General features: G+C 48.2%; 1 protein-coding gene across 1 annotated transcript in view; it reads left to right on the top strand.

Annotated features, from left to right (window-relative positions):
- The window catches only part of LOC141147295 (protein mono-ADP-ribosyltransferase PARP14-like), a 97,753-nt gene extending 76,181 nt beyond the window's left edge, over positions 1 to 21,572 (top strand). Inside the window, exons 12-17 of the mRNA XM_073634504.1 lie at positions 1,813 to 1,989; positions 3,937 to 4,140; positions 4,486 to 5,115; positions 8,026 to 8,165; positions 16,264 to 16,438; positions 19,721 to 21,572. Coding sequence (XP_073490605.1) covers positions 1,813 to 1,989; positions 3,937 to 4,140; positions 4,486 to 5,115; positions 8,026 to 8,165; positions 16,264 to 16,438; positions 19,721 to 20,010 — 1,616 coding nt within the window. The 3' untranslated portion in view covers positions 20,011 to 21,572. The remainder of the gene's footprint in view (positions 1 to 1,812; positions 1,990 to 3,936; positions 4,141 to 4,485; positions 5,116 to 8,025; positions 8,166 to 16,263; positions 16,439 to 19,720) is intronic.
- Positions 21,573 to 21,804: the final 232 nt, after the last annotated feature.

Below are 21,804 nucleotides of genomic sequence, written 5' to 3'. Positions count from 1 at the left end.
AGATCCACGGTCCGGCTGTGTTACCGGTAATCGCGGGTGCCCGGCGGATATCGCGGCCGCCGGGCACGCGCACCGGGTGCTTAGTGACACGGCGCGCGCGCGCCGCCGCCGGCGATCGCGCGCGCGCGCCGTGTCACTATTTATAAAAAAGAAAGAAAGAAACGGCGTGGTTCTTCCCCAGAATCCATACCAGACTCTTTTCCGAGCACGCAGCCTGGCAGACCAGGAAAGGGGAGGGGACGAAGGAGCGGCTCCCCTCCTGAACTATTCCAGGCCACATACCCTCAACATGGGGGGTGGGGGTGGGTGGGTGCCAAAGCACCTTGTCCCCATGTTGACATGTCTGCGGGCAGGGGGCTTATCGGAATTTGGAAGCCCCCTTTAACAAGAGGGCCTCCAGATCTTGCATCCCCATGTGAATGAGTATGGGATACATTGTACCCCTACCCATTCACCAAAAAAGTGTCAAAAATAAATAAAAACAGTAGACAGGTTTTTGACAATTCTTTTTTTAAATATATAAAAAAGCAAGGTCCTGCAATTTAGATCCAGCGCCTGCCGCCGTTGCCAGACCCGAAAAACAAAAAAAAAAAACATCTCTGACGTCAATTAAGGCTTATTGCCTACTGCAGTCTCCACCATTTGACAGTTCTTATATATGTAAGGGGCAGAGCCACCTGGTGATGTCACCTGGTGGCCCTGCCCCCTTGTGACGTCACAGCATGCACCAGTATGGACTAGGGGGGCCACGCTGTTATTTTTACTCTTTTATTGCCGGTAATGTTATTTAATTTTTTTTTTTATTCAGCTGTCAGCGGGGTAGCACATTGACAGCTGATGACCAGCTATTCACTGTGCCCTGATTGGGCAAAGCTTTGCCTAATCAGGGCTTAGAATGCATTGTGCAGTGCAAATTCGAGTGTTCGTTGAACGAGCGAACAGGCAATGTTTGGGCCAAACTTTTGCTCGTCCCAAACCGTTCACCCAACTTTACTAGCCAGGTGTGTCAGAGGGGACAGAGCAGTTCTCGGAGTCATGGCAGAACAGAGAACCCGTCATACCAAGTGTCTCCTCTTGGGGTAAGCGCCACAGTTTAATAAAATTGATATATTTTGTCTTTGTGACGCTTAGCCCGGGTTTACAATAGTGTGATCACAGACGTCGCATGTGATTCGCACCCGCACCGCAGGTGCCGATCACATGCGATGTCTGAACAATGCGAGTTCAGCCATACAGTTGTTCGGCTGAACTTGCATTGGATTCGCACAGAAAAAGGTGCAGGGACTTTTTTTTACCCCGCACTGGAATCGGATCGCATGGGTGTTTTTACCCATGCGATCGGATTCCTGTACGAATCCACAGTTTGCACTGCGATCTGTGAACCGATCTGGGGGTATCATTAACATTCTATTGACAGCCGCAGCGGTCCGCAGAGGGCAGTGTGAGCTGCCTGCGGGAGAGATACGATGCGGGAACCGGCGCTGGAATCGGGCTGGTTCCCACATCGCATATGTGTGGGAACCTGGGCTCAAGGATCGTGGTCCCAAAGTAATGAAGAATCATTATTTGTGAAATTAAGCCTTTCTAATTTTTGGTCCTGTTCATGTCAAAACCGATATCAGTTTACAATTTTAGGTAGCGGGTAAAATGGGGTATCTTATCCTCCAGGTACCGCTAGCAGTTGAGATACAATAGTTTTTTACTGTGAATTTTTCGGGGTTCCTTTCTTTATGTGATTTTCTCCAGTTGACCCAGATATGCAAAGATGAGATCCTACATCATTGTTCACATATTTATTTCTATTTTTTCCAGCAAGCCGACCCAACAACGGGTACGTGGTCACAACAGGAGGAAACCTCCATTGTAGGAATATAATACATGTTGCCGGCCAAAATAAACCACATTTAATAGGGAAGAGAATAACGGATGTCCTGCACACGTGTGAGAGACAACAAGCAACCTCAGCGGCCTTCCCGGCCATGGGGACAGGTGAGAGACTCTGGGGGCTCCTGAGTTATCTGTGTCTGAAATACAAACTGTCTGCCATCTCCTATAGCCATCAAATTGTATTCAAACATTTGATCTCCAACTTTTTCCTGGAATTTTTCAGGGCAAGGTTGGTTAATACAATACACTGAAATAATTTTCTTCATTATTGTAAGCCACTTTAAGTGGAGAATAACATAAATAGAATAACACACTGAGAAATCAAGAATTCAAACATAGAGCACAATATTGAGGATACGGCGTTGGCCAGAACTATAGATTTGGAGGTGATCAGTTCAAATGATTGCAGAATGAACAGTGTGGGCTGGCAGTGGGGTAAGCAAATCGATTGGGGGCATCAATGAAGGGATCACAAGCAGGAGGTAGGAGGTCCCGATTCCTCTATATATAGATCTTTATATCACTAGAGGGGTTACCAGCAGGAGGAAGGAGGTCCTGATTCCTCTATATAGATCTTTATATCACTAGAGGGGTCACCGGCAGGAGGAAGGAGATCCTGATTCCTCTATATAGATCTTTATATCACTAGAGGGGTCACTAGCAGGAGGAAGGAGGTCCTGATTCCTCTATATAGATCTTTATATCACTAGAGGGATCACCAGCAGGAGGAAGGAGGTCCTGATTCCTCTATATAGATCTTTATATCACTAGAGGGATTACCAGCAGGATGAAGGAGATCCTTATTCTTCTATATAGATCTTTATATCACTAGAGGGATCACCAGCAGGAGGAAGGGGGTCCTGATTCCTTTATATAGATCTTTATATCACTAGAGGGGTCACCAGCAGGAGGAAGGAGGTCCTGATTCCTCTATATAGATCTTTATATCACTAGAGGGGTCACCAGCAGGAGGAAGGAGGTCCTGATTCCTCTATATAGATCATTATATCACTAGAGGGATCACCAGCAGGAGGAAGGAGGTCCTGATTCCTCTATATAGATCTTTATATCACTAGAGGGATCACCAGCAGGAGGAAGGAGGTCCTGATTCCTCTATATAGATCTTTATATCACTAGAGGGATCACCAGCAAGAGGAAGGAGGTCCTGATTCCTCTATATACTGTACCAGCAACCTGGAGGGCTCCAGTCCAGAGCTCCACCCGAATCTGCTGCCTGAGATCCAGGTATTGATCCGCAGACACAGTCCTGGGGTATACTGAAAGGGCGATCGGCAGGACCCCCTCTAACTCTGATGCCAGATCCATATCTGTGATGGGGCGACTGAAGCCTGCTATCCCGATCTTGGATCCCGGTGGTGGTTTGGATGTGTTCACAGCAAGGAAGCACGATGCCACCGCTGCCACCAATGTGATGGACCCCCGTACCCCCGTACTCCTCAAATGTCCAACTTTGTCAGTGGAAAGGACACTTGAGGAAACTCTTATATCCAATGTCAGTGTTCTAATCATATTGTAGACAACCTGGCTGGTTCAGGGGTAAATACAGGACAATATTTTCAATATAAGGGTCCGTGCACAGTGGCTTAAAAATCTCCAGGAGTTTTGTGTTTTGGCTGTAGAAGCAGCTCAAGGTTATCCTATGTGTCTATGCACATTAGGACGACTAGAGGCATATTTTAGGCTCAGCGTTTAGAGGCAGAAAAAAGCCCCTTCTGATGTGCGTTTTTGATTGGAACTTTCTCAAAAAATAAAAAAAAAACGCTAAACTCGCCTAAACTGTGTACAAATTTTCTGCCAAGGGAACAAGCGTTTTTTTAAAGGCCAGTGTGCACCAAGCCTAAAGCTGAAATCAACAACATGACCTCAAAATTAGAACAATGGAAATTTCATAATCTACTCGCCAAAGATTAGTGATGTGATAGCCGATTGGATAAACTACATTGAACTGTTTGTGGAACAATGATGAGGAGGACACAATGTGCCCCCTTGGTCACTCTATTCTCCTTCTCTCGTCCTCTCTTTTTTCAGGTGCTGGCGGTGTGTCTTCTGCGGCAGTGGCTGACGCAATTCTAGACGCTGTGGTGGGTTTTGTCAAATCGAAATCAGCCGTGACTGTCCAACACGTGACGTTGGTAATATTCCAGCCACAAATGTTAAAAGATTTCCATAACAGTATGAAGAAGAAGGAGCCACCACCTGCAGCCAAACAGCCCTGGTTCTCTAGGTTTTCAGGTAAGTGTCGTTGTTTTTAGGATCATCTCACATGCCGAATTACTGTGCCGATCATTCAGGGATGTTCTTTGGATAAGGCTGCAGGTTGTGCCCCGGTGTGAGCTGCTCATGTCACCTCTGTAAATGAAGATCTCCTGATAGGACACAAAGTTCTGGAATGAGCGCTGTAACTGATGTGATCAGACCTCCAACTAGGAGACACAAAGTTTCACTCACTTCCTTTACCATTGACAATTTTTTATCAGACAGGAAGTCTTCCTTCATGTATAACAGTCCTTCTACATGGTATATAAATTCTGTAAGTGCTTTGTGTCTTATCCCGACATTCTTTACCTTCTCTTATAGCGACCATTTTTGGTAAGAGCCAATCTGACAAAAACAACAGTAAAGAAGAGGAAGAAGAAGAAGAAGAAGAACCCAAAGTTTTTGAGCTGAGAGAAAACATTGAGCCGGCCATCATCCACCTGTGTGCAGAGAGCCGTGAATCTGTGAAAGCGGCCTCAGACTGGCTCCAATATCTCATAACAAAGGATCAGCATGACAATACTATCACAGATACCTGGATACAGGAATTAGATGATGAGGGCCATTACGTTCTGGCTCAGCTTCAAAGGTTACATGGAGTTCATATTATATTTGACTCACCACATTCCACCATAAAGGTGACGGGCCGCACCAGGGATGTTCTGGAGGTCAGTAATAAAATTCAAGCCATGATAAAAGGTGTGCGGGATAAGAAGACACGAGAACGAGAGGCGGAGCTGTACAGTAACGTGGTGGAGTGGGGATATTACCAAGGCACCAACTTTATTCCCTTCGACAAAATGACAAACTTGGAGCTGGAAAAGTCTTATAGTGAGAAAGGTCCTGTGGATATTGATATCGCCGGTGTAAAGTACAAGGCAATTACAGAGGTGCAGAAAGCAAACGATGGCAAAGGAAACATAATTAAGCTTCAACGGAATCCAAAACATGGTAATTCCCTTTCTTTCTTGTTCATATCTTTATCAGTTAAACATTATTGGACCGCTGCGGCTAACAGAAACATAAATGAAATGTCAGCCTTGGAAGTTTTTGGTGGTCAGAGACATTAAGGTTCTATATATTACCCTGGAGAGATGTTTTTTTTAGCTGGAAACCAATCTGGAAGGCCAAGATACAGTATGATGTAGACTTCCAGATTAGATTAGATGCTCTACATCCTTAAACGAACCTCTGCAGAGGCTGGCCGGAGAGGTGGGAAGCTGGCAGCTCTGTGGGGGGCGGGCAGCAGGGGGAATTGTCACCACACAGGGTGATTTGGGTGTGCCCAGGCACATCGGGCACACCCTGTGTGCAGGCCTATGCCATAGGTCTCCCAATACACCTGGCTTGGGCTACAATTTAATGTCTATAGGTCAGCTCCCAACAATCCTGAATGACTGCTCTTGGGGGACAAAGTAATTGGACAGGTTAGAAAACACTGGTTTAGCACCAAGAAAGATCAATAGCAGGACTGCCTATATGTGCTCCCCCTTGCTTCCTCCAATGGCTAAACAGGAAACATTGGGTGACTAAAACTATTGTGTATTTGGGAGACTCTGGGCCAAACACATCATGAGAGGTTTACATTCAGCCCCCAGGCACCTCTACTCCAAAGACCCACCATCCCTCTCACCTCCCTGTACAGACATCAGCATTATAGGAAGCCATTCTACTTATAGCAATGGCCTACATCTGTATCTCCTCTCACCTCCCCTATGTGCCTTAATAAGCTTGGCAGTTCTGCTTGAACTAAGTACAGTTTAACAGGAAAAGGGAGGACATGAAAATGGAAGAATGTCACATGACACAAGTGACAAGAGGTCTTCCAATTGTATATGGGAATTTGTGGTTAAGTCTCCCCATTTACCTGCCCCCACATCTGGCAATGTGAATACTGGAGAAGGAACAACCCAAGCCCAACACTGCGCATATCTACCCGCCTTGTGTGGCATAAGATAGCGCAGATTTAGCAAGCTATAAAAAACAAGACCATCGTAATCAAGTGACTGATAGGATTCTGAGCAGGTGGACCACTGCCGCTCATCATTGAGAGGGCATACCCACCAGACTTGCATAGTTACATAGTTAGTCAGGTTGAAAAAAGACACAAGTCCATCTAGTTCAACCATAGAAGGAAACCTGACTTGAAGGAAACCTGTCACGAAAAGGCACAAAATAAGCCTTTTTGTTCCTTACTTAGAAAATTGGCACAAAACAACCTTATTTAACATCAGGCACTGTACAGGAACCAATTACAATTTTCTACAGATATATCAATTATCATAGAGGTAACATCATAAACTGTGATGCTTGTGTTGTTGGATAAGAGAGAAACTAGATCTTTAAAAATGTACACCAATCAGCCATAAATTTATGACAACTTAATATTGAGTAGGCCATCTTTTGCAATCAAACCCATCCAGGCATGGATTCTATGCGACCTCTGAAGGTATGCTGTGGTATGTGGCCTTTAGGTCCTGTTAGTTGTGAGGTGGGGCCTCATTGGATTGGACTTGTTTTTCCAGCACATCCCACAGATGCTTGATTATGCTTTATTGGACCCCCACCTCCATCAATGAGCCTCCCTCCACCACCTCCATCAATGGGCCTTTCCTACCCACCTCCATCAATAAGCCCCCCCCCTCACCTACATCAATGAGCCTTCCCTCCCCACCTACATCAATTAGCCTCCCACCACCTCCATTAATGAGCCTTCCCTTCCCACCTCCATCATGGAGCCTCCCCCTCCCACCACCTCCATCAATGAGCTTTCCCTCCCCCACCACCTCCATCAATGAGCCTTCCCTCCCCCACCACCTCCATCAATGGGCCCCCACCATCTCCATTAATGAGCCTTTCCTCCCCACCTATATCAATTAGCCTCCCACCACCTCCATTAATGAGCCTTCCCTTCCCACCTCCATCAATGAGCCTTCCCTCCCCCACCACCTCCATCAATGAGCCTTCCCTCCCCCACCACCTCCATCAATGAGCCTTCCCTCCCCCACCACCTCCATCAATGAGCCTTCCCTCCCCCACAACCTCCATCAATGGGCCCCCACCATCTCCATAATTGAGCCTTTCCTCCCCACCTTTATCAATGAGTCTTCCCTCCCCATCTCCATCAATGAGCCTCCCCCCACCTCCATCAACGAAACCTTCCCTCTCCATCTTGATCCAGCAACGTGCGAGAGAGCCAAGGAGATCTCTTGCTCTCATTGGCTCACATACAGCAGCAGGAGCCATTGAAAGCCAGTAACGAGGAGCGTTGGGGTGGTGCCGAGCCCCATTCTGTATGTCTTATGGGCACACAGAGCATTAGTGGCATGTTCTGGGGGCACTTGGCGGGGGGGTCCAGAAGGATCGCGGCAGCTCTGTGCAGAACCATTACACAGAGCAGGTAAGTATGACATGTTTGTTATTGAAAACTAGCATTACAATCACTTTTGCCTATCAATGGTCATAAAGTTATGGCTGATTGGTGTATATTTGGAGGGTGCAATCTATTTACCGCAGGAGAAAAGAAGAGGAAGCTGGTCCAGTCTATAGAACACCAACCTGCTAAACCAAGAATTCTCTCTCGTCCAACAGTGTCCAGCCCTGAGGAAGGTTAGAACACCCCGGAACACGTTGGATTTTTGTTGAATACTCTGATTATTATATTACTTCTGGATGTCAATTCTCTCCTTCCTGTACTTCTGATATGGATGACTGAGGGAGGTGTTACCTGCAATCCATTCTGCAGTGTGTGACAATGATGGTGTCCTATTGGTCGGCACTCTGAGATTCACATCAATGTACACTGATGGGTGATAATTGTGTTCTACAATGAAACCAAAATGTAACTCATTCATATTACAGCCGAGTCCCTCGTAACCCCCCCGTATTGGGATTCCATGGACAACACTCAGCTGAAGGTGGTACCATTGACCAGCAGCAACTTGGACTACTCCGAGGTCGAAGGACTCTTCACACAGACGTGTCAAATGAGAATAATTAAGGTAATACTGAAGGGAAAACTTCACCCCACATCACATATGCAGATTTTGAGGATGTTAGCTAGGGATGAGCTTCGTGTTCGAGTCGAACCCATGTTCGACTCGAACATCGGCTGTTCGATCGTTCGCCGAATTGCGAACGTTATGGGCCGTTCGCGCTAAATTCGTGTGGCGCGTCACGGCCCATAATTCACTGCGGCATCGCAGTGCATTGCTGGCTGATGATTGGCCAAGCATGCACTATGACCCGCATGCTTGGCCAATCACAGCGCTGTCAGTAGAGAGAGCTGTAATTGGCCAAAGCCAGGGTGGCTTTGGCCAATTACGGCTCAGGGCATTTAGTACACACCCCACACTATATAAGGCCGCCTGCACGGCGGCCCTGTGTAGTGTGTGTTCCGGTGTGCTGAGAGATAGAGAGAGAGAGAGACAGTGTCATTTGATTTGAGTTAGATAGATTAGGCAGAACAGTCAGTCAGTTAGCTGCACTTACAGTGTATTGTGTATATATATGCATCCCAGGTGTTGCATATATATATATACACTGTATTCAGTTTAGCTAGATCCGTTCCTGTTATCTTCTATCTAGACTATTTACATTTAATGCAGTGCGTCCTGCTCACAGTGTTCAGCTAGATCCGTTCCTGTTATCTTCTAGACTATTTACATTTAGTGCAGTGCGTCCTGCTCACAGTGTTCAGCTAGATCCGTTCCTGCTATTTACATTTAGTGCAGTGCGTCCTGCTCACAGTGTTCAGCTAGATCCGTTCCTGTTAAATTCCTACTGACCGGCAGGCTTGTCTGGTTACAGTATATAAAGCTACCTGAAGAAAATTACAGGTGTTCTATTTGATCCTATTAGTACCACGGTCAGGCAGCTAGACTATTTACATTTAGTACAGTGTGTCCTGCTCACAGTGTTCAGCTAGATCCGTTCCTGTTATCTTCCTACTGACAGGCAGGCTTGTCTGGTTACAGTATATAAAGCTACCTGAAGAAAATTACAGGTGTTCTATTTGATCTTATTAGTACCACGGTCAGGCAGCTAGACTATTTACATTTAGTACAGTGCGTCCTGCTCACAGTGTTCAGCTAGATCCGTTCCTGTTATCTTCCTACTGACAGGCAGGCTTGTCTGGTTACAGTATATAAAGCTACTTGAAGAAAATTACAGGTGTTCTATCCCAGCTTAGTGCAGCTACAGGCCATTAGTATGTCTGGAAGGTCAAGAAGGAGAGGCAGACAGTCACAAGCCAATAAGAGAGGGCAAGCAGGCTCTGTGTCTAGTGCTGGTCGTGGAGACGGTGCATCCTCATCAGCACGTGGCCATGGGACACGCTTGGCCTTTTTTTCGGCAGCTGGCCATGTTGAGCCGCAACATGCGGAAGACTTGGTCGAGTGGATGACCAAGCCGTCCTCATCCTCCTCATCCTCTCTCACCCATGCCCAGGGTGCTTTGTCTGGCAAAGCAGCGGCCTCTTCCCTCAGCTCAATGTCATCAGTGACTCCTTCCCTAGCTCCACCATGTCCTCATGAGGATTCCCTCGAACTGTTTGACCACAGTGTTGGGTACATGCTCCAGGAGGATGCCCAGCGTTTGGAAGGCTCTGATGACGATACTGAGCTCGATGAAGGCAGTAACATGAGCGCGGACAGAGGGGGTGCCCAAGAAGGACAGCAATCTGGCAGTCATGCTCCCCCTGCTGCAGCATACTGCCAGGTTTGCTCCAGTGATGAGGAGGGAGGGGATGATGAGGTCACTGACTCAACGTGGGTGCCTGATAGGAGAGAGGAGGAGGAGGAGGAGGAGGAGGAGGAGGAGGAGGAGGAGGAGGCGGCAGCACATCACCAACGAGGCAGGATGCCCTCCAGGGGCCAGCCTAAGGGCAGCACATTGACTGCATCACACCCCAAAGCTCCACATGTGCAGGGCGCTGCAGTCTCTGCGCGTTATTCAAAAAGTTCTTTGGTGTGGGCCTTTTTTGAGACGAGTGCATCAGATCGCACCGCTGCTATTTGCAACATATGTCTCAAGCGTATCTCGCGTGGCCAAAATATCTCCCGCTTGGGTACCACATGCTTGACCAGACATATGTTGACCTGCCATGCAGTTCGTTGGCAAGCGTATCTAAAAGACCCACACCAAAGAACAAAGAGGATCTCTCCTTGCTCCTCATCAGCTGAGATTTCCAACCCCACTAGACCTTCAGTCCTCTCTGAGACCTGCAGTGAGAGGAATGAAGGTGTAGAATTAGGTGTGTCACAGCCAAGTACTTGTGGGCAATCTGCTTTTGGTACACCGACGTCAGATTGTACCAGGCAAATTTCCCTGCCCCAGCTGCTGCACCGCCGAAAGAAGTTTGCTCCCAGCCATCCACATGCCCAGCGGTTGAATGCTAGCTTGGCAAAATTGCTAGCACTTCAACTGCTGCCTTTTCAGTTGGTAGACTCTGCCCCCTTCCGTGAGTTTGTGGAATGTGCGGTTCCTCAGTGGCAGGTACCCAAACGCCACTTTTTCTCACGGAAGGCGATTCCGGCTCTCTACCGGCATGTGGAAGGCAATGTCCATGCCTCGCTGGACAGGGCGGTCAGCGGTAAGGTGCATATTACCGCTGACTCATGGTCCAGCAGGCATGGACAGGGACGTTACCTAAGTTTCACGGCGCATTGGGTGACTCTGCTGGCAGCTGGGAAGGATGCAGGACAAGGTGCAGTAGTGTTGGAGGTTGTTCCGCCACCACGCCTCCAAAATGCTGATTGTGACACACCTCTCTCCTCCACCCCCTCCTCTTCTTCTTCCTCCATGGCCTCTTCCTCGGAACCAGCGGTGCTCCGTAGGCGTTCAAGGGGCTACGCAAGTACGCAGGCCAAAAGATGCCATGCGGTGCTTGAGCTGGTGTGCTTGGGGGACAGGAGCCACACTGGGGCAGAGGTTCTGTCAGCTCTGCAGGGGCAGGTTCAGAGGTGGTTGACGCCACGCCAACTTAAGGCAGGAATGGTGGTTTGCGACAATGGCACCAACCTCCTCTCTGCCCTCCGACAGGGACAAATGACCCATGTGCCCTGTTTGGCTCACGTCCTTAACTTGGTGGTGCAGCGGTTCTTGGGCAGGTACCCGGGCTTACAGGATGTCCTGAGGCAGGCCAGGAAAGTCTGTGTGCATTTCCGCCGGTCATATAATGCCAGTGCTCGGCTGACGGACCTCCAAAAGGAGTTTAACCTGCCCAAGAACCGCCTAATCTGTGACATGCCCACCAGGTGGAACTCAACGTTGGCCATGCTGCAGCGGCTGCACACGCAGCAGAGGGCCATCAATGAGTACCTGTGCGACTATGGCACCAGGACAGGGTCAGGGGAGCTTGGTTTTTTTTCCCCACGCCAGTGGGCCATGATCAGGGATGCATGCACTGTCCTGTCACCATTCGAGGAGGCCACGAGGATGGTGAGCAGTGACAGTGCATGCATCAGTGACACTGTCCCCCTTGTCCACCTGTTGGAGCACACGCTGCGTGGAATAATGGACAGGGCACTTGAGGCAGAACAGAGGCAGGAAGAGGAGGACTTCCTTAGCTCTCAAGGCCCCCTTTATCCAGACAGTGTTCCTGCGTGCCCGCCGATCACACAGGAAGAGGACGAGGAGGAAGAGGAGGAGGAGGAAGATTGTGTCAGTATGGAGGTGGAGCCTGGCACTCAGCATCAGCAGCAGTCTTTAAGGGATCAGTCCCAAGAAACACATGGACTTGTACGTGGCTGGGAGGAGGTGGCTGCGGACCATGTCGTTCTTAGTGACCCAGAGGACTCCGGACCGAATGCCTCAGCAAACCTACGCTGCATGGCCTCCCTGATCCTGCAAAGCCTGCGTAAGGATCCTCGTATTCGTGGTATCAAGGAGAAGGACCAATACTGGCTGGCAACCCTCCTTGATCCACGTTACAAGGGTAAGGTTGCGGACCTTATCTTGCCATCGCAGAGGGAGCAGAGGATGAAACATCTTCGGGAGGCCTTGCAGAAAGGTCTGTGCAACGCGTTCCCAGAGACTGGGAGGTTACAAACTCCTGTTTCTGGACAACGTGTTGCTGAGGCTTCGGTCAGTCAAAGAAGGAGCGGTGGAGAAGGTGGCCGTCTGACCGATGCGTTCAGACAATTTTTTGGTCCGCAGCCCCAAGGTATGATCGGTTCCAGCAACCATCGCCAGCGTCTGTTTTACATGGTGCAGGAATACCTAGGGGCAAGATCAGACTTGGACACCTTTCCCACCGAAAATCCTCTGGGTTACTGGGTCTTGAGGATGGATCACTGGCCAGAGCTTGCACAGTATGCAATTGAGCTACTGGCCTGTCCTGCATCCAGCGTTCTTTCGGAACGCACATTCAGTGCTGCTGGAGGCGTGGTAACCGATCACAGGGTGCGTCTGTCCACCGACTCGGTCGATCGGCTGACCTTCATAAAAATGAATGAGTCTTGGATCACCACCAGCTACCAAGCACCTGATGCTGATGTAACCGAATAATTTTTTTTGAAATCTCAGATCCCTTCAAAGACTGCCTATGCTGATGCTGAGTGACTATCCCTGAGTAATTATCCTCTTCCTCCTCAATCATCACGCTGATAGCTTGTAAGAACATTTTTGGTTCTGGGCGCCACCACCAGTGCCTAAGGCACAATTTTTCAGCCCCTGTTTAACAGGGGCGTGTAATTACAATTTTTGATGTAATACTTTGCAGCAGGGCTCGTTCCTGCATTCCAACTAGAGTGTCTGTGAGGGGTTGCAGTGTTGTGGCACCAGCACCAGTGCCTAGGGCCCAATTTTTCTGCCCCTGTCTAACAGGGGCGTGTAATTACAATTTTTGATGCAATACTTTGCAGCAGGGCTCGTTCCTGCGTTCCAACTAGAGTGTCTGTGAGGGGTTGCAGTGTTGTGGCACCAGCACCAGTGCCTAAGGCCCAATTTTTCTGCCCCTGTCTAACAGGGGCGTGTAATTACAATTTTTGATGCAATACTTTGCAGCAGGGCTCGTTCCTGCGTTCCAACTAGAGTGTCTGTGAGGGGTTGCAGTGTTGTGGCACCAGCACCAGTGCCTAAGGCCCAATTTTTCTGCCCCTGTCTAACAGGGGCGTGTAATTACAATTTTTGAAGCAATAATTTGCAGCAGGGCTCGTTCCTGCGTTCCAACTAGAGTGTCTGTGAGGGGTTGCAGTGTTGTGGCACCAGCACCAGTGCCTAAGGCCTAATTTTTCAGCTCCTGTTCAACAGGGGCATGTAATTACAATTCTTGATCTAATATTTCACAGCAGGGCCCTGTGAGGGCTTACAGTGTTGTGGCCACAGCAACACCTAAGGCCCAAATTTCTGCTGAGTATATAGGGCAGGACCCTACTTTCAAACATCTAACTTACAAACGACTCCTACTTGCAAACGGAAGGAGACAACAGGAAGTGAGATGAAATCTACCCCTAGGAAGGGAAATTCTCTCCTGTAAGAGTTAATATGGGAAAACAAGTTCTCCTTTCCACTGATGCTTTCCAATCCTTGTTCCACAAAAAAACCCAAATTTTCAAAAAACATTTTTCATTGGGACAAAAAAGTGAGGTGAAATCTTCTGAAGAGGAGGAAAGACAGCAAAACAAAAGTCACAGGGGTGATAACCCTTCCCTATGTTTTCCAAAAAGCTTAGAAAAGATTTTTTGGCTGGAGCTAAACACGTTAAAAATGTTCAAAATTACAAACAGATTCTACTTAACAACAAACCTACAGTCCCTGTCTTGTTTGCACCGCCTGTATACTGCTGTTCAGAGTATATAGGGCCTGGTGGCCCCACACCTTTCCTTATTTTAATTTGGGTGCGGGGTTCCCCTTAATATCCATACAAGACCCAAAGGGACTGGTAATGGACTGGGGGGTACCCATGCCGTTTGTCTCACTGATTTTCATCCATATTGCCATGACCCGACATGACATTAAACCCGCAAGCAGTTTTAAATGAGATTTTTTCCTTTAAAAATGACATTTGGTGCAGGGACTGTTCTAAACATGGGAAACACGCGTCACTTTACAGGCATACTATAGACACCCCCCAGGTACGATATTTAAAGGAATATTTCACTTTTTTTTTTTTACTTTAAGCATCATTAAAATCACTGCTCCCGAAAAAACGGCCGTTTTTAAAAGTTTTTTTTGCATTGATACATGTCCCCTGGGGTAGGACCCGGGTCCCCAAACCCTTTTTAGGACAATACCATGCAAATTAGCCTTTAAAATGAGCACTTTTGATTTCGAACGTTCGAGTCCCATAGACGTCAATGGGGTTCTAACGTTCGTGCAAACTTTCGGTCCGTTCGCGGGTTCTGGTGCGAACCGAACCGGGGGGTGTTCGGCTCATCCCTAATGTTAGCACATTCCCTCCTGCTTCTGTAATGTAGATAATGCATGGACCCCCTGGACAGTGCCCCAGGTGCATGAGTGGCCCCTGCAGTTTCCCTTTTCCCATATTAAGGTTAATTGCATGTGGACAGAGTGGGTGATTAGTGCGGCTGATGGGGGGAGATTACTGAAACCGATCTTCTGTGTGGCTCTCCCTGCAGCAGCTGAAAGCCGGCATCTCCTCCTCCCTCCCTACTGCTTTCAGCTGCTGCAGGAAGAGCCACACAGAAGATCGGTTCCGGTAATCTCCCCCATCAGCCGCACTGATCATCCGCTCTGTCCATGTATAATTCCCCCTGCTTCCCGAGCCCCCGTTGTGTGCCTGCCACAAACCCCCCCGCAGCGCTGCCGCCTTCCCTCTGCTGGCTGCTGCGGCACATAGGGGATCTTCAGATGGAGAGCAGGGGGAAGGGCCCGGGGGGCGGTAAATATGTCATACTTACTGGCCCCTTCCTCTCCTTAACGAATTCCTGTGGGTGATTGGCACGATCACTCACTGTGTTCATTCATAACTGACCATGTTTACTATGCGTCAGTTTGTGAATGAACAGGAAGCCTCACAAAGCTTCCTTTTTATTCATCTCCAGTGCAGCTGAGGCTGCAGAGAAAGGAATTGGGGTAACTGTGTCCCCGCTCTCTTTCTCTGTCCCAAAAGTAAGACATTGGGGGTCTTTTTGGATCCCTGGTATCTCACCAAAGACTCCCAACGGCGTTGTGCAAAAAAAAATGTATAAAAAAATAAAAAATAGCAATTAAAAATATACAAAATAATAAACAAATAGTAAATAATAAATTAAAAAAATGAATACAAAAAGAAGGAAAAGAGGGTCAGGGTCACAAGGGGGCATACAGGGGAGCAGTGTGTAGGGAGGGTGAATTTAATTTGGGATAATTCCCTGGTTGTGTTTATTTGTTTCTAATCCGACTAATACAATCCCAATATGTAGCATATGAGGACGGTGAGGACAGTGTACACTCGCCATGGTCGCAAAGAAGGAGCATTTCTTAGTTGCTGGAAAAAAATGAACTTCTAATAACATTTAATGGGCTTGTGTAACAGATATATATTATTTGAAATGACAGAAACCCAGGCAAAAATAACATGATAAAATAAAAAAACAATTTTAAAGCTACAAATGCTGAAATATTCACTTTCTATCCAGAGCTTTCCCCCACAGACACTAGGTATTTTCAGTCTGATGTCCAGCATTATTCAACCCACTTCCTCTGAGCCCAGGTCACCCTGGGCCTGCCTCCAGCCTATGACTGCACAGTGAAAGGAGAGGCAGCACAGTGATGCGCTTACCTCTTTATCGCTCTGCTCTCCTCCTATCAGCATGCTTCTTGTCAGCACATGAAGCGATAGGCTCCTTTTGCTGCTTCCTTCTCCCCCACTCTGAGCTCTGCTGTACAGGGACTGCAAGGGGCCAATACCAGCCCCATACATGTACTGGGAAAAATATTTTTCACTATAATTGACCTTTAATGACGTAAGGAGAGGAGGTGTCAGAGCTTCCACTGTGCCTCAGAATTTTCTAGGGGCTTCCATGGTTAGTTCATGCTGCTTGCTGTACTCAGCCCCCCCCCATACAGTGCAGGTATACTTCCCATGATATCAGATGTGATTGGGGGGATCATTGAACAGAGATGGTGATTCTGTTTTATATTCTTTCCTCCCAGATTGAGAGAATACAGAACATACATTTGTATCAAAACTACCAAATTAAGAAGAACGGTATCAATGACAAGAATGGCACCAGGACCAATGAGAAGAGGCTCTTCCATGGCACCGAGAGTGCGACAACCGAGAATATAAATCGTAATGGGTTCAACAGAGCCTACGCTGGGAGCAATGGTGAGAAGAGACCCCCCCCCCGCTATCCTTCTCCTAATCATACAAACAAAATATTCATTGCACTGCAAAACACTCCGAGCTAAAAGTATATCATTGGGACAGTACAGTAACTGTGCTGTGGTGTCCCAGGTTAAAGCTACAACATACTTGCATGGAGTTTGTATGCTTATAGCATAAGTTAATTAGCTTCCATTCAACTGCGTGGATGTAACTGGCTTAGTGTCCCCTGTACAGACAATGGCACAAAAATGAAAAAAAAAAAAACAACCAAACTGCCACTAAAAGTAAGTAAGAGGGTCAAGTCCTGTGAGTTGTGAGGTGGGGTCTCCATAGATCAGACTTGTTTTTTCATCACATTCCCCACCTTCTTCCATTGCTCTGTGGTCCAGTTTTGATGCTCACGTGCCCATTGTAGGTGCTTCTAGCTGTGGACACAGGTCAGCATGGGCACCCTGACTGTTTTGCGGCTGCGCAGCCCCATACACAACATAGTGCGATGCTTTGTGTGTTCTGACACCTTTCTATCAGAACCATTCACTTATCCAGCAATTTGAGCTCCAGTAGCTCTTCTATTGGATCAGACTACAAGGGCCAGCCTTTCCTCCCCACCTCCATCAATGAGCCTTCCCTCCCCACCTCCATCAGTGAGCCTTCCCTCTCCACCTCCATCAGTGAGCCTTCCCTCTCCACCTCCATCAATGAGCCTTCCCTCTCCACCTCCATCAATGAGCCTTTCCTCCCCACCTCCATCAATGAGTCTTCCCTCCCCACCTCCATCAATGAGCCTTTCCTCCCCACCTCCATCAATGAGCCCCCCCCTCCCCACCTCCATCAATGAGCCTTCCCTCCCCACCTTCATCAGGGAGCCTTCCCTCCCCACTTCCACCAATGAGCCTCCCCCCCATCTCCACCAATGAGCCTTCCTTCCCCACCTCCACCAATGAGCTTTCCCTCCCCACCTCCATCAACAAGCCTTCCCTCCCCACCTCCATCAATGAGCCTTCCCTCCTCACCTCCATCAATGAGCCTTCCCTCCTCACCTCCATCAATGAGCCTTCCCTCCCCACCTCCATCAATGAGCCTTCCCTCCTCACCTCCATCAATGAGCCTTCCCTCCCCACCTCCATCAATGAGCCTTCCCTCCCCACCTCCATCAATGAGACTCCCCCCCCACCTCTATCAGTGAGCCCCTCACCACCCCTATCAATGAACCTTCCCGTCCCACCTCCATCAATAAGCCTTCCCTCCCCACCTCCACCAATGAGCTTTCCCTCCCCACCTCCAAAAGTGAGCTTTCCCTCCCCACCTCCACCAATGAGCTTTCCCTCAACCACCTCCATTAACCACTCAAGGACCGAGCCTCTTTCTGAGATTTGTTGTTTACAAGTTAAAAACAGATTTTTTTTTGCTAGAAATTCACTTAGAACCTTTCTATCAGAACCATTCACTTATCCAGCAATTTGAGCTCCAGTAGCTCTTCTATTGTATCAGACTACAAGGGCCAGCCTTTCCACCCCACCTCTATCAGTGAGCCTTCCCTCCCCACCACCAGCAATGAGCCTTCCCTCTCCACCTCCATCAGTGAGCCTTCCCTCTCCACCTCCATCAGTGAGCCCCCCCCCCCCCCCCACTTCCATCAATGAGCCTTTCCCCCCCATCTTCACCAATGAGAGTTCCCTCCCCACCTCCACCAATGAGCCTTCCCTCCCGTCCTCCATCAATGAGCCTTCCCTCCCGTCCTCCATCAATGAGCCTTCACTCCCCACCTCCATCAATGAGCTTTCCCTCACCACCTCCATCAATGAGCCTTCCCTGCCTAACTCCATCAATGATCCTTACCTGCCCACCTCCATCAATGAGCCTTCCCTGCTCACCTCCATCAATGAGCCTTCTCTTCCCACCTCCATCAATGATCCTCCCCCCCCACCTTCATCAATGAGCCTCCCCCCCACCTCCATCAATAAGCCTTCCTCTCCACCTCTAACAATGATCCTTCCCCCACCTCCATCAATGATCCTTCCCCCCTCCCCCCTTCGTCAATGAGCCTTCCCCCCACCTCCATCAATAAGCCTTCCCTCCCCACCTCCACCAATGAGCCTTCCCTCCCCACCTCCATCAATGAGCTTTCTCTCCCCAGCTCCATCAGTGAGCCTTTCCTCTCCCACCTCCACTAATGAGCCTCCCCTCTCCACCTCCATCAATAAGCCTTCTCCCCACCTCCACCTCCATCAATGATCCTTCCCTCCCACCTCCATCAATGAGCCTTCTCTCACCACCTCCATCAATAACTCTTCCCTCACCACCTCCATCAATGAGTCTTCCCTCACCACTTCCATCAATGAGCCTTTCCTCCACACCTCCATCAATGAGCCTTCCCTCACCACCTCCATCAATGAGCCTTTCCTATCCCACTTCCATCAATGATCCTTTCCTCCCACCTCCATCAATGAGCCTTCTCTCACCACCTCCATCAATAAGTCTTCCCTCATCACCTCCATCAATGATCCTTTCCTCATCACCTCCATCAATGAGCCTTCCCTCACCACCTCCATCAATGATCCTTCCCTCCCACCTCCATCAATGAGCCTACCCTCCTCACCTCCATCAATGAGCCTTCCCTCCCCACCTCCGACAATGAGCCTTCCCTGCCCACCTCCATCAATGAGCCATCCCCCCACCTCCATCAATGAGCCTTCCCTCCCCACCTCCACCAATGAGCCTTCCCTCCCCAGCTCCACCAATGAGCCTTTACTCCCCACCTCCACAAATGAGCCTTCCCCCACCTCCATCAATGAGCCTTTACTCCCCACCTCCACCAATGAGCCTTCCCTCCCTATCTCTGTCAATGAGCCTTCCCTGTCCACCTTCATCAATAAGCCTTCCCCCCACCTCCACCAATGAGCCCTCCCTCCCTATCTCCATCAGTGAACCTTGCCCGCCCAGGACCCTGTCACCGGTTGGCCTGTTTTCCTTCCTTAGACCACTTTTGGTCAGTCCTGACCACCGCAGACGGGGAACATCCAGCAACAGCTGTAGTTTTGGAGATGCTTTGACCCAGTCGTCTAGACATTACAATTTGGTCCTTGTCAAGGTCCCTCCAATCCTTACACTTGTCCATTTTTTCACGTATTCCACCCACTTTCAGATGCCATTGTAACCAGATAATCAATCTTATTGACTGTACCTGTCAGTGGTCAGAATGTTGTGGCTGATCGGTATATATTCTGTATTGTATCTCGTGATCTATGATGAATACTTTTCTTTCTCTCTCTATGAGTACAGCTGCGTTGTTGGGAAAAGGGACGTATTTCGCTGCTGAAGCCATTTACTCCGCGGATGACACATACTCCAAACCTGATACAAATGGATACAAATACATGTACCTGGCCCGTGTCCTCACCGGTATCTACTGTGTTGGGAATAAAGGAATGATTGTCCCTCCAGCCAAGAGCACGTCAAGCCCCACCGACCTGTATGACAGCGCCACAGATAAGATATCAGCACCCTCAGTGTTCGTGATATTTAATGACGTCCAGGCCTATCCGGAATACCTCATCACCTTCACCAAGTGACCTCAGAGAGGACAACGAGGATTATGGGGAAGTGTCAAAACTTTCAGCAGCTTTTCTTCTGACAAGATCACTTCTCTATGTTAGCCTATGGGGGAGATTTACTAAAAATGCGGCACTCTGGTGTAGCTGTGTATGGTAGCCAATCAATATCTAACTTCGGCTTCTCCAATTAGGCTTTGATAATAAAACCTGGAAGCTGATTGGTTTCTATGCAGAGCTGCACAATATTTTGCACACTCCAGTTTTAGCAAATTTCCCCCCATGTATCTATGCACACATAGGTGTATTAAAAGATGATCTAGTTCTAGTTCAACCATAAAAATAAATAAACAAATAAAAAATAATATCAAACAATCCCATATACCCAATCCTATACCCATACTTGACGCACCTATACGCATGTAAAAACATCTAAATGTATCTAGACTTAAAATTAGGTATGTTTGAGCGTTAATGCATTTCAATGGTCAGAATAAATGAATATCCTGGGAATCCATTAACACCCCAAAGCTTGACGCGCCAGAACGCATCCAAACACTTGCGCAATACGCGGCTTTAGGCACCTTTTTTTTAGCCAGCTTTTCTCCTGCTATTCCCCTCCTTCTCAGAGTGCATGAGGCTTACGGCTCCATTCACACTCTGCGATTTGGAATCAAGGGCGGAATCGCCGTGATTCTGCCCGTGATTTCAAACCAAGTGGCAATCGGTGCAGAACTGGCAACACACATTTGGTAACCATTCATTCTAAATGACACCCCAAATCCGGTGCGATTTTTCCGTGATTGGAATTGTGCTGCAATCGCGGCAAAATGCGACTTTAAAAAATTTGCCATGTGGGGATAATTTTTTTCACTTCCCACACGACCTTTGAGCACTCACTTTGCTTTTATTTTTTGCATTTTAACCCTGACAAAGTATTTATTTAAGCGAAACATGTTGGTTATTTTGGGCCTTTAGTTTATTTGGGGAGTTTTTTTGGTTGTGGGTATACATGACTTCAGTGGGGGTATAGCACCTCGGTTTGATGAGAGATGAATGGTGGTCATTAGAGAGGGCATATTATTCACAACAAGGCAACTTTTGTAGGACTACCAACAGATTGGCTGGAGTAGAGCTGTAGATTTGATAGAAGAAACTAAGCAGATACTACCGATAGATCTAATGATACAATTATCTGAGCTGGGCTGTAGAACTGTTGAAAGATATCTATTTACCATAAACAGTTTATAGACATCTATTTTTATCTATTGTACTGACAGGTAGGGTGTTAACCGCTTGCCGACCAGCCACCGCAGTTGTACTGCGGCAACATGGCTCGGCTGCGCAAATCGCCGTTATGTAACGTCGCTTCCTTTTTTGGCCACTAGGGGTGCGCGCGTGCGGCCCCCTGCTCGCCCACAGAGCCGATGCGAGTGCCCGGCAGTCGCGATCACCGCCGGCTCCCGCAATCGCTCGGGGCACACCGAGAACCAGGATATGTGTGTGTAAACGCACAGTTTCCGGTTCTCTGAGGGGAGAAGAGACAGATTGTCTGTTCATACAGAGTATGAGTAATAAGGAGAGCCGGCAAAACTGTAATCCTTGAAGTGTCGTTTATTGGTACATCAGAGTGACAATAAAACAATAAAGCTGATGCGTTTCGGCAATAGCTTTAGTCGTAGCTACGACTAAGGCTATTGCTGAAACGCGTCAGATTTATTGTTTTATTGTCACTCTGATGTACCAATAAACGACACTTCAAGGATTACAGTTTTGCCGGCTCTCTTTATTACTGTTGCATAGGAGTGTGTTGGG

The sequence above is a fragment of the Aquarana catesbeiana genome, linkage group LG06 (genome assembly GCF_042186555.1).
Source record: "Aquarana catesbeiana isolate 2022-GZ linkage group LG06, ASM4218655v1, whole genome shotgun sequence".
NCBI lineage: Eukaryota > Metazoa > Chordata > Amphibia > Anura > Ranidae > Aquarana > Aquarana catesbeiana.
Note: the sequence above shows the minus strand (reverse complement) of the source record. Positions and strands in the feature narration are given on the sequence as shown.